Here is a 13,577-nt window from a genome sequence, read left to right as displayed (position 1 = left end):
ATCACTCTACTTTTCTACAACCAGAAAACACACCAGTGTTAGGGCAGTAAAACTGACCCAACTTTAAAGCCAGAGGCCAGAAGACTTGGTTAGCCAGTTCATTACCTATTTACTCAATATCCAAAGTCAATACCAGTCAATAACTGGGAGTAAATATGCAGCACCATTAGATGGAAAATGTGAAACATTCACAGACACATTGGTCTGGGCTAATCTATCTGATTATTCTTTCAATTGGTCAGAGGTTCTGCCACAAAGTGTCATTAAAAAAAACAAACTTCCAGAAGGACAGAGGGGCCAAGTGATCACATTCTAGCCTCCTGATTCAGTTCAAGCTATTTTGCATCAACACAATCTAAACAGGGGCAAAAAAAGACCAGTTTTAGGGATACTTATTAAAGTCTTTTTATGCTTCCTGTAAGAAAATATAATTTCTAGCCACTATAGAATATGCTTATCTTTTTAGAATAAATAATGAAAAGCAATAATGTCCTGAAATTTTGTATTTCATTGCACTAAACTTATATTTACTTGTAAATTTTAGAGGTTTAATTTTTTTTTAAGGCAAGTTTCAAGGTTTCCAGAGGTTGTGTGCAGAGGACAGGAAGTGCATCCACCTCTTTGTAGGAGCAAACATTCTGCCCTCAGTTCTTCAGGATATGGATCTCTACAGTGGGCTAAGGCTCAGATATAGTTTTTGTTTAGTTGTCTGGTATGATTGTGTTTGTTTTTAACTATAGAAGATTTATTTTTCTGTTTTAAGCAAAATTAGCCTAAATCCCTATTTCCCAAGTAATAATTTGTTGCATAGAAAAAAGTCTGTATGATATTTAGAGTTCAGCTTCTTTTAGACAGCACTTAACTTTGAGCTGATCACTCTAAATCAGTCACCAGTTGTGTAAAAAACAAACAGACAAAAAATCCAACCCCCTCCTCAAATAAAACCCCCCGCTCCTAAAGAGGACTGTGAAAAAAAGGGACCTGGGCCACCCATTAGCTTGGTTGAAAGAGTTCTTACATTATAGCCACAAGGATTCCATGCATTTTCAGAGAATGAGCTCCCTCAGAGTTCTAAAATGCAGGGTTTTGGGGGTGCATTTGCTTAAAAGATTCTAGCTTTAGCACATTAATATGAAACACAGGATCTCATCAACACAGAGTCAGGCAACTTCTGGCCTCGAGAAGCCCTGCTGAAAAGTTATTTCAGTAATATGTAAAACGTTGCAGTATGGTGTGTAATTTAAAAAATACAGCCCATAGTACATGAGATTTTGCTAAGAAACGGTTCTCACTCCCCACCAATTATCCTCTTCCATTGGCCTGATTTATTTCCCTGTATTCATAAAGACTTACAGGCCTGGCAAGAATGCTATGGTTTTGTAATGAGGTGATATATTCTCCACTTACTGAGGATGTATTTCTGTTTAAGGAAACACCTGCTCCAATGTGGCTGCTGCTGTTTTAGCAAAATAGAGATCTTGGGATTGGTTGTCAAAGAGAAGATGTGACTTGTGCAATACAGATACATTTACTTATAGTTGATGTCTTTATGAAAGAGTTATTCAGGGCTATTTATGGTGATTTATGACTGGTCTTAATTAAAAGAAATATGAGAAATGGAGAAAGCTGATATTCACTGAATTCTTCATGGCTATAAGTCCATGGGGCTGGAGGAGACTTTTGAGAGTCCCTTGGACAGCAAAGAGATCAAACTAGTCAATCATAAGGAAAATCTACCCTCAATACTCATTGGAAGGACTGTTGCTGAAGCAGAAGCTCCAATACTCTGGCCACCTGATGCGAAGAGCTGACTCATTGGAAAAGACCCTGATAATGGGAAAGGTTGAAGGCAAAAGGAGAAAGAGGCAGCAAAGGATTACATGGTGAGACAGCATCACTGACTCAATGGACATGAATCTTGGCAAACTGTGGGAGTTAGAGGAGGACAGAGGAGCCTGGCATGCTTCAGTCCATGAGGTCACAAAGAGTTAGACACAACTTTGTGCTAAACAACCACCTAAGTCCACAGTGAAAATCAGAGTTATATTTGTATCATCATACCATTTTATATGTGTTTCTTTAGGAGGGCTGGGGGTAGCTCTTTGGTGGTAGGGATGGTTTTTAGGTTATCTCTCTCTCTCTCTCTTTGTCCATCTGTATGTCTATAGTTCTTTTTGTTCTCCATAGTTGTGTGCCATAAGTACATGGCATTGCAGAGCCCTTTTCTGCTTAAAAGCAGCATGCTTATGAATATCCTGATTAGCACCAGTTTATGGAATATCCATAGAATCTAGTCCTAGCACCAAATCATTCCAGAAAATAGCTTGAGAAAAAAAGTATCATATTTACTGTTCAGCTTCTTTTAGACACCACACGTCTTTCGGCTGATTAGCACCAATTACTGACTAGTTCTCTAATATGAGAGGATTATTGTATCACAAAATACATCATGAAATAAGCATTGCAAATGAATGAACCTTAAATCTTATTACAAGGCTGGCAACCTCTTCCTCCAAACTCTCAACTTTAAGTACTCAGAAAAAATTTTCTCATGGTTGTAACTTATCTTCACATCCTTTATAACCTCTCACAGTTTATATAATCATGACACTATGACATCATAGGTATTCAAAATGGATCATCAGTCATTGTACAGAGAGAGCAAATAGCCACTTAATCAATGCAAACCATAGTCAGAAGTTTACCTTAGTTCCTTGAAGGGATCTGCCCTGACATTAGGTGTCTCTATAGATTTAGGGAACACTGTGCCCTCTGCTCCTGCAAACAAAAGAAAAAAGCAAACAGAGGTTGGAGTGTTGGATGGGTCAGCACAATGAATGGAGCTAAATGTGGTGAATCCTTAATACAAACCAATACACATGTATCTGCCACTGGCTCTAGGGCACATCTCTGTGCTAGGAGAGCATTGAATCAACTCATGCAAACTAGGAACTTCTTTTGAATTTGTTTTTGCTGAGATCAGAGTAAGGTCATGAGGCAAATACCATGTCGACTTAAAAAAAAGATGCCTAGAAATGGCATAGTCTGAATCTTTTCTCTCATAAAATATTAACAGTTGTCCAACTGGAAGTGTTTTTGAAAACCAGCAACTGGAACTCTGTTACCGCAGCAAAGGGCACAAATCTCATAACACATATAACATCTAAGCAGTGGGTTAGATGGTGGAGAATACTGTAAGACTATAAGGTATTTGCTTAATGAAAATTAAGCCAATATTTTTCAGCAAATCAAGTTCTACACTATTATCTTGAAATCTTAAACAAAAGAGAACACTATGAGATCATTTAAAGTTCAGCACTTTTACAATTTGAGTATTAATATTGATTCCCAACCCAATCTAGACATTTAGCTCTTGATTTTGCCATAAGCTTTTATCTTTACAATTTGTCAACACCAGTTGAATCTTTCCAGCCATAAAGATTGTGATTATCTGATTTGTCCACTCTCAAAGTGTCTTCAAATCATTTAAGCCTCAGTTTATCACAGACAATTGCACTGGATATTTGTTTTTCAATTAAACTTAGGCAGTATCCTGTACTCTGTGTAATGGTGTTTACTTTTATATGTTCAGTGTACTTCTTTGATGCTGTAAGAAGGGGTGGAATAATATCTTGCATTCATGTGTGAATTTCAGGAATCCTCTTGCACTGCTATAATGTGTAGAAATACTCCATTAACCACTATTATTCCAAATCCAGGTTTGGAATACTATACTACTCATTACTAATATATAGCCTCATTACTAATAATAGACTCGTTACTAAATATACTCATACTAATGAGTCTATGAGTATATTTAGTAATGAGTCTATCATTGGAAGGACTGATGCTGAAGCTGAAACTCTAGTACTTTGGCCACCTCATGCAAAGAGTTGACTCATTGGCAAAAGCCCTGATGCTGGGAGGGATTGGGGGCAGGAGGAGAAGGGTATGACAGAGGATGAGATGGTTGGATGGTATCACCAACTCGATGGACATGAGTTTGAGTAAACTCCGGGAGTTTGTGATGAATAGGGAGGCCTGGCGTGCTGCGACTCATGGGGTTGCAAAGAGTCAGACACGACTGAGTGACTGAACTGAACTGAACTGAGCTGAATGAGTCTATGAAAATGAATTGATTTCCTGGCTTTTGTAGCAACTATGGAAACATTTATTTGATAGGAGTGACAGACCACAAGCAAAATGAGAACATTTTTTTCTTCTATAATACTATATATGGTCACTAAAAGAATATTCTGGTGAATATTATTATTAATAAGATTAATAACATCATTCTGTGAATAATAACTATCATGCTCAGCTAACATTTTTGAGTACCACATTGCTAGATACTGTCATATATACATATATGTTGCATATATATAATTTATTCACCACAACAAGCCCATAAAATTGACAGTTCCAAGTGGCATAGGGGCACTTCATGTGGGGACTTTTAAGATCTTTCACTGCCCATAGACACTTACTATCTAAGATCCCAAATCACATCATTTCAAATATATAAAAATGTACCCACAGCCCCATTAAACTCAATTTTTGGTATAAATTTTCATAAGAATGTTCAGTTTTATTATATATATATTATTTATTTTTCTCTTGTGATTGAAGTGTTATTGTGTTCTTGATAAATGTGATGCTTAATTTTATGTGTCAACTTGACCAGATCAAAGATGTCCAGATATTTGACTAAACATTTCTGGATGTGTCTGTGAGGGAATTTCTAGATACGATTAGAAGTAGCATGTGAGTAGGTGGTCTGAGTAAAGTAGTCTGCCCTCTCCAATATGGGTAGACATCATCCTATCAGATGAGGGTCCGAACACAACAACAAAGTGGAAGAAGGAAGTGTTCAGCCCTCTCTGCCTGACCCTATGAGCTGGAACATTGAGCTCCTGCTGTCAGTAATCCTGGTTCTCAGACCTTCAGATCTAGACTGAAATTGACACCACTGACAACCCTAATATTCAGGCATTTGGACTCAGACTAAACCACACCACTGCGCTTCCTCAAGTCTCCCATTTAACAGACACTGACTGTGGGACTTCTCAACCTCTGTAAGTATGAGCCAATTTCTTACAATGACTCTCTTTCTCTATACAGACCTTATTGGTTCTGTTTCTCTAAAGAACTCTGATGCAGTGACTGAATAAGAATGGGGTAGTTTACAAATTACAATGTAGCTTTTGTTACATATGTGTTATATTTGGTTTTACAGAATATCTATTTTCCATCTCCAACATTTTTGGGATCTTTTGAGGGGCACTGTGGAGGCTGCCAAGTAGATAAAACAGGATTGCAGAACAGGACAGTGACTGACACATCAGAAGGTGGCTCTGGGCTGTCTGAAACCCAAGACCATGCCCTCAGCCACCTCTCAGCACCATCTCGCCTGTCACAGAACAACTCTCATCTGCTGGTACTGCAGTCCCTGCAGTTAACAGGGGCTTCCCTTTGACATTCTTAGAGATGCTTAGTTCTTAGTCATTTGAGCTCTATTTAAAAATGTCTATATTTCTATGTAATATATATAATTTAAAGGGACAATTATATGTCTCAATAAGGAGAAGAGAATTATTTGTTTATTTATTGTCTATACTCTCTAGTCTCAGCTCAAATCTTTTTTTTCTCTACCAAGAATTCCATGAAAGCTGCAACAGAAAGAGTATTACCTGTTTCCAAGTCAGCTGTCATTGTCTGACACACTCCCATGGCAATGAACACTGCCCATGGACAGCTTTCATCATTTGAATTTTTACTAGATACTGTGAAGACTCATGTTTCACCTCTTTCTCATGCCCATCATGTTAAAAGACTTTTGAAGCCAAAGAAGATCTATTTTTGCAACTTCTGCAACTGTGCCAAGTACACACACATAGTATAGCATAGACTTATTCAGACCAATAATCCCAAAACAAAGAATGGCAAGCTCTTATGAACAATGAACCTCAATGAACAATTGGGCCAATTTTATATCCCATCCAAACTTTGTGCTGACCCTATTTACTTGTCAAGTACAGTAACAAAACTTCATCTGCTACTTTACTTCTTACATCTTGCTGGACTAGGCTCAAGAAGAAATTCCTCTATTGTAGCTGGGGGAACTGAGGTCTGCCGCCCTCCTAAAGCAATGCCAAGGAGGAATAAGTGTGACAACAGCGCATCCAGTACATTATATATGCTCATTCTCTGTGTTTGTGGGAAGAAAGAACACCTGAGCTGGGGTCCTCAGCTCACTGACCTGCAATCACATCTGCTGCACTCCTGGCTAGGAACATGTCTTGCTCTGTGTCATAGCCTCATCATCTAGCACAGGGCAGGTGCTCTGTGCTAGATGACAGAACACTTGTAAGTACTTACTTGTGAGTACTTATAAATACTTGTAAGATGACTACAGCACTCATGAGGTACTGAGCACACACGATCCGGGGTCTCCCTTGGAGACAGTCATCTCATTTCTTCAACGAGACTAAGCTCAGTGTGGGCAGGGTCAAGGTCCAATAGCGAATACAACCAGACCTGACTTTAAATTTCTAAGACTTCTACTGGATTCATTTCAATAAGTACTGCCACTTCTATAAGAGAACTAGTTTACTGTTCTAAAACTCCTCATGTCTCACATATTAAATGAACGTTCACAATCATGACCCAATGCATTTTAACTATACCTCTAAAAGAAGAGTATGCTTATAAAGGAATGCTATTTGGGTTAAATATAAGTATTTCTTTAAAGTAAAATACAATCTAAAGGCTTGCATTTTCTTTCACAGTCCAAGAAACTTGCTTATCCTGTAGATAAGACAACTGGGGTTAAAGGCATGTTTGGCTCGTGGTCGTATGGCCAGTGAGTGCTAGAGCTGGGCTTCACATCTGAGCATCTGACTAAAGAACCCACGTTTAGCCATGGTGCCCTAGCGTCTTGTTTTCTCAGTACCAGTCAACGTGGTACTCACGGAAGGCAAGCCAGCAAAACCCAGAGGGGCTGAGCTCTGATAGGTGGAGGAGATGGGTGACTGATAGGTTCTGATATGGATCAAAGTCAAGGGCATGACACTCAAGCTCCTTCAGCTTCCATCGTCCAACCAGGTGCCCTTTGATTTTGTTTTTGCTGGACTTCGGCCACAGGGGTCCATATGTCCCATATGCACTGGAGGACAGACTCATGCATATAATTTTCCAGGGGGAGGTAACAAAATCTCTCACTAGCTAAGTGACCTTGGACATAAATCTCTCTGATGCTCAGTTTTCTTCTCTGAAAAGAAAGGATACTGGTAATACCTTCAACTCCCAGGGATCTTGGGACACTAAATGAGATTTCTGATCCATAGCAATCATCAGATGACAGTTAATAAAATAATACTACTCTTATGAAAATGTACATGAACCCTAGTCTTTCCTCCTCTTATCTGGGTCCTCTATGACTCTTAAAAATGAAATTTTAAAGCATGTACTAAAACCTAGAAATAATTGCAACTGTCTTCATTTGATCATCAGAAAAACCCTGGGAAAGAAGGACTATTAATTTCTGTTATTATGGATGTAGAATGTGAGATTCAGAGATGTCAAGAAAATTTCCTAGGTCACACATGAAGAGCGAGAACCAGGATTTGAATTCCAGCGTTTCAGCTCTGAAACCAATGCCCTTGACCCTACTGTAGACCCTCATTCAGCAGATTCAGTAACTCTCTACTTGCTCATCTTTTATGAAACATGAAAACACACCCACGTTTATAGCCTCAAGTAACACCTGCTAAATTCCTTAACACTTGTCTTCTAAAAATAATTCCCATCTACAATGAAATGAGATAACACATTTCCAAAAGACCATTTCTTTCCAAGTCCTATCCAATTTCTTGTTTTCACACTATTTTTCACTTTCCCAATCTGCAGAGTAGACAATCATCCATCAGGAGGAATTCCCCCATCCCACTCTCTATCCATTCTTAGATAATAAAGTATTATCAATTTTATTATTTCAAAAAGGTTTCTATTAAAGCCATACCCACTGATTCCTTCTTTTGACACAATATAATTTACTGGCAATAAATGTTCATAAACAGTTTGAGTGAAAAATCCATAAAGCCATTTCAGTTTTATTTTAAGTTCCATTTAATATCCCTCAAAAATGATTCTATCAATGTGTTTCCATTAGCTGGTTCTCTGCCCAATAACTTAATTCCACACAATCAATCAGGAACTTATAGAGCATGTGACAGGATCTTTCTAAAGTGTTTTGAATCATCATAAAGATCAGCTCAACGGCTCTTTTTTCCTCCTAGCACAGGTAGGGGGTAAACTCACGAAAAAAAAAAAAAAAAGTCTCAAAGTCTCTAATGCACTTTGTTGCCATAGTAACAAAAAAGCCAGCTTCCCTTCTCTGGAAAGTATACTAAAGTTCAGAGTTCAGTTTAGTCATGCTTTTCCCTTGAAGTGTTCTGTATATCAAGAGACCTGAAATCCAGTCCTACTTCTGCAATGCTGGGAGAATCACATAACCCTCTGTGGCCCTTGACTTCCTTCAATATAAAATGAGGGGTGGGATGAGAACTGTCAGAGCTAAACTGTTTTCTTCCCAAATTGAAAATTTTATAAGGTAACTATTTAATCTAAACAGAAGACTGTCTTTAGCCACCTTCATTTCCTACCAGGAAAACAGAGCAACCCTGGGGGGGGCGGGGTGGGGGAGGGAGAGAGAGAGAGAGAGAGAGTGTGTATGTGCTCAGTCATGTCTAACTCTTTGCAACCCTATGGACGGTAGCCTGTCAGTCTCCTCTGTCCATAGAATTCTCAAGGCAAGAATATTGGAGTGGGTTGCCATTCCCTTCTCCAGGGGATCTTCCCAGACCAGTGATGGAATCCGTCTCTTCTGTCTCCTGCATTGGCAGGTGGATTCTTTACCAGTGTGCCCAACCCTGGAATGGAATACCAAAGGAAAATGCTAAAAATATCTCAGTATTTAAGGAAAAAAGCAAATTAAAGGAGGGAGACATTTGTCCAATTTATTTCTTTTTCTTTTTCTTTTCCATTTATTTTTATTAGTTGGAGGCTAATTACTTTACAATATTATTGTGGTTTTTGTCATACATTGACATGAATCTGCCATGGATTTACATGGGGGGGAAGACATTTGTCCAATTTAAACTGCAATTAATTGGTAGAAATAATCACCAGAAAATAGATTGTAAGAGATAAATGATAGAGAGCAAAGTTTATTGTAGATGAGACTAACTAAAATAAAAACCTGATTTGTAACTCTTTACTGATCTAGAGCAAATTCAATTTTATAAAAATAATAAACATTAAAGTACCTAAATCTGTACATGTTGAAAACAGTCATGGGTTAAATACTAGAAGAAAAACTTAGATTACAGAAAATTGGACTTGAGAGAAACATGAGACACAAAAGAAAAAATTGATAGAAAATATAATTAGCAACATTGGAGATCAAGAAATATATGATAAATCAAATTTTTTGTTGTACATGGAAAAGGACTACTGTCACAGGCACCAATTACAATAAAAACTTTTAAAATGGGCAGACATGGTTTATGAATACTGTTTAGAAAACTGATGAAGGGATTAAACAAGCTTAATGGGTTTGCTCTGCTAAATTCCTTCTTGATATACATTCTTTACTATGGACATAATTATGATCAATGCTTTTGTATTAATGAAAATAGACTAAAAATCATCTTTTTGTTAAAACCATGGAGCTAAAATGTTCAACAGGTTCCATATGTGAGTTAAAATATCTGATTATCACTGTTTGAAGTCAACCGTTCTAAGTTTTCCAATTCCTGTTGCTTGGATAGATATATCCTGATTGACAGTCCTTAATAATAACCATATTTTACCTGATAAGATAAGGTTCTATTTTTATACCAATACTAGATTATAAAACAGAGAAAGAATGTCAGTCCAAAAAATGGTGATAAGAAAATAGGAGAAAGTATGATGTGATTTCTTGAAATAACTGAGAACTGGGAAACCAAAGACCTGATTTTCCATAAGCTTATAGCTGACCTTTGGCAATTTACCCTTAGGTCTTGTTTCCCCATTTGTTATACAAAGTAGGGGTGGTGACTAGATGAGGCCACCTCCAGCCCTGCTATTTTACAAATCTCCAGATAACCTAGTTGGATGAACCCAATGGCCCAGAGGGGCAGGGAAGGTAGGCTTGATAAGCCCAAACTTAAAAGTATTTAACAAATATGTAATAAGCAGGGCACTGTAGAGGTGAACTAGAGAGACATGGAGCTTATAGACCAATAGAATGTAGTATGTTCCAGGAGGATACAATGGCAAGTTTAAAGAATCAGCAATTAAATAATCTCAGAAATAAAATATACTAGTAACAAATGGTGATAAAAGACTTGAAAGGAAAATCAAACATGTCTCTGAAAGTAAAGAACCTGGAGCCACAGGTTGGTCTGGCAGGTAAGCTTCCCTGAAAAGGGGAAGTTTTGCTGATATTTAAGTGATTAGTAATGACCTAGTCAAGAGAGGGAAAAGACTACACAAACATGGCAGGGTAGGGAAGCTGAGGTCAGTAAGGAAGATTGGTGTGGCCAGACCATATTTATCACAGGTGAGCAGTGTGGAATGACACTGAAGAGATAGGTTGACCGGGTAATGGAGAGTCATGGTGAAGGTATATATATATGTGTGTGTGTGTGTGTGTGTAATGTATATTTTAAAATATATAAATATACATAAATTTTATATATTATATATACATGTATAGATAATCTATATAAAATATACATATATATATTTGGCCACATGAGATGGTGGCCAAATAAATATGAAACGGGAACATCCCATGGTGAAAGTATTAAGCAGACCTGAGCAAGTTGGCATTTTTCAAATATTGCCATGGCAGCGTGTTATGCTCGGCAATTTGCGTCCCCCTAAACGTCACATGCTCCAACTGTAACCCTCACCAGAACTCAACCATGCTGGTGCCCTGGTTTCAGATCTCCCAGCCTCCAGAACAGTGAGAAATAAACGTCTTGCTATTTAAGCACCCAGTCTCTGGTATCTGTTATAGCAGCCTGAGTTGTCTGAGACACAGTATCGTGGAAAAGACACTTGTGGAGGGCAAAGGTATATGAGGCAAAGCAGGGCAGACATGACGACAGGCTGCACTAAAGAACTGGCAGTCAGGTGGAGAAATGTGGATGAGTTAGGAGATATGTTGAGAGGAAAACCAATGGGATCTAGTGAGGTGCTGGATAAGAGGGAGACAGAGGATGACCACAGGGTCCAATGGAACAGCTGAAATTGTGGTCAAAGCCAAGTGATTAATACCCAAAGCCAGCTGTGCCCAAGGCAACCTCACACTTCTCCAATAAAATCTAGCTTCTTTGACATTTGGTATTTTAACTGCAATTGAAATTGCCTTTATTCAATAACAGAAGTTGTTCTGCATCCAACTGTATTTTTCCTGTGGAGGTACAGGTAACATGACAAAGAAAAATTTAAGTCTCTTATAGAGCTTATAAGCATTAAAGAAAACTATGAATAATGTAATAATTCTTTGAATAATGCACATTGTCTTCTGTGAAAGATAATTTTCTGGTTACTCTAATGTTTTAGCTGAACACATGATCATATGTCTCCTATTGCTTAAAATATTCCTAAAATACATGAGATAATTGTTTTTGCCTCTGTAAGTCCAGGCTCGTGACATGGTTACACTTTGATACTTAATTCTATAATGTCTGAGTGAGACCCATTTTTCCTGAAAACCAATCTTCTCTACAGCATATTACCAAAGGTATGTATGAGAGAGTGAATGTGGGAGAGATGATCACAGGAAATTCCTTAGAATTTTTCACAGAAACAGTGGTTTTGTATTTAGTTCCTATCATGAAAGTTTGACTTTCTCTTAATAGTATTATTCAGTGAAAAATTCTTTTCAAGGAGTGAGTTGGGTTATGTTTAATCAACAGTTTAAAGTGAATCAAGTAATAAATGAGATTGTAGAGTTTTCACCTATTTCAGGATTAACCACTGAATGAGGCTGTCAATTTCTGAAAGCCATCCCACACATGAGCAACAGACAGATAGATGCAAGGACTTTTTCCAACTTTTAGTGGAAAAAGTCACTTGAAGTAATAACTTAATCCCATTGTGTCTCCCTGTATGTTGGTGGCATTTAATAAACTGCTAACATAAAACATTTGTGGTCATTACAAGTTGTTTTAGAATATGCACCAAATACATTATTTTTAGGAATCAGGACAGATTTGCCTAACCTAAAAGTGACAGATAATTAATTAATTCAACAAATATAGAGGACCTAATTCCATACATGGGTTGGTGGGGAAAACAGATTCAGACTTTCTTCTTTATGGGATCAAAAAATAGAAAATCTATAGCCACTCTAAGCATTGCAATATTTGTTGTCTATAAATATTAAACAATTATGTACTATGTGTATGGCACAATGCTAAAGCAATATTCACTGTGAAGCTTTGATCTCTGCCCTTTTATCTAGTATTATTATAATTAGAAAGATATTCAAGAGCAAATTTAAATTGATTTTTCATGAAAATTAGTATAAACCATGCACTCTCAATGAGGGTAATGCAGTCCCCAAAGATACAAAAATTGGTCTTGGAGCCAAAATGAATCTTAATCCATTCAAAGAAAAAGTACAAATATACATAAATATATATATATACACATTATTTATTATACTATAGTTTCATTGGAGGGGTATAATTAGGAGGATAAAGAACTGAAATGATTGCTTAGAAGAGTGATATCAGACAAAAGGGTGAAGAACTTTTAAACCCACTGCTGAGATCTACTGCTCAGAAAAAAAATCTCAGAAATAGTCTTTTCAAAATATTCAGGCTCATTGGCAATGCAACTGGTCACCAAAGAGTTCTGATAGAGATGTACAATGAGATGAATGTTGTTTTTATGCCTGCTAACACAGCATCCATTTTGTTGCCCAAGGAACAAGGAGTAATTTCAACTTTCAAGTCTTATCTATCTTAAGATTATAGCTGTCAGAGAGGGTGATTCCTCTGATGGAACTGAGCAAAATAAATTTAAAAATTGTGGAAAGAATTCACCATTTTAGATGCCATTAAGAACATTCATGGGAAGAGATCAAAATATCAGTTTTAACAGGAATTTGAAGAAACTGATTCTAACTCTCATGGATGACTATGAAGTGTTCAAGACTTCACTGGAGGCAGAAACTGCAGATGTAGAGGAAATAGTAAGTGAACTAGAATTGGAAGTGAAGCTGGAATATGACTGAATTACTGCAACCTCATGATAAAATGTTAATGGATGAGGAGTTGCTTCTTATAGATGAACAAAGAAAGTGTCTTTTCTTCTTTTGTTGGCCTGGCCATGTGGCATGTGGGATCTTAGTTCCCTAACCAGGGATCGAACTTGCACCCCTCGCATTGGAAGCGAAGTCTTTACCACTGGATGGCTAGGGAAGTTCCAGAAAGTACTTTCTTGAGATGAGATTTGCTTCTGGTAAAGAGGTTGTGAAGATTATTCTGATGGTAACATAGGACTTAGACTATTAC

At 37.4% G+C, this 13,577-nt stretch overlaps 1 protein-coding gene across 4 annotated transcripts in view; it reads right to left on the bottom strand.

The window, feature by feature from the left end:
- Nucleotides 1-13,577, bottom strand: part of SGCD (sarcoglycan delta) — a 660,276-nt gene that overhangs the window by 117,290 nt on the left and 529,409 nt on the right. For all 4 annotated transcript variants that reach the window (XM_061151820.1, XM_061151819.1, XM_061151818.1 and 1 more), the window contains one exon: nt 2,706-2,778. In XM_061151820.1, coding sequence (XP_061007803.1) covers nt 2,706-2,778 — 73 coding nt within the window. The remainder of the gene's footprint in view (nt 1-2,705; nt 2,779-13,577) is intronic.

Source organism: Dama dama, chromosome 9, assembly GCF_033118175.1.
Source record: "Dama dama isolate Ldn47 chromosome 9, ASM3311817v1, whole genome shotgun sequence".
Taxonomy (NCBI): domain Eukaryota; kingdom Metazoa; phylum Chordata; class Mammalia; order Artiodactyla; family Cervidae; genus Dama; species Dama dama.
Note: the sequence above shows the minus strand (reverse complement) of the source record. Positions and strands in the feature narration are given on the sequence as shown.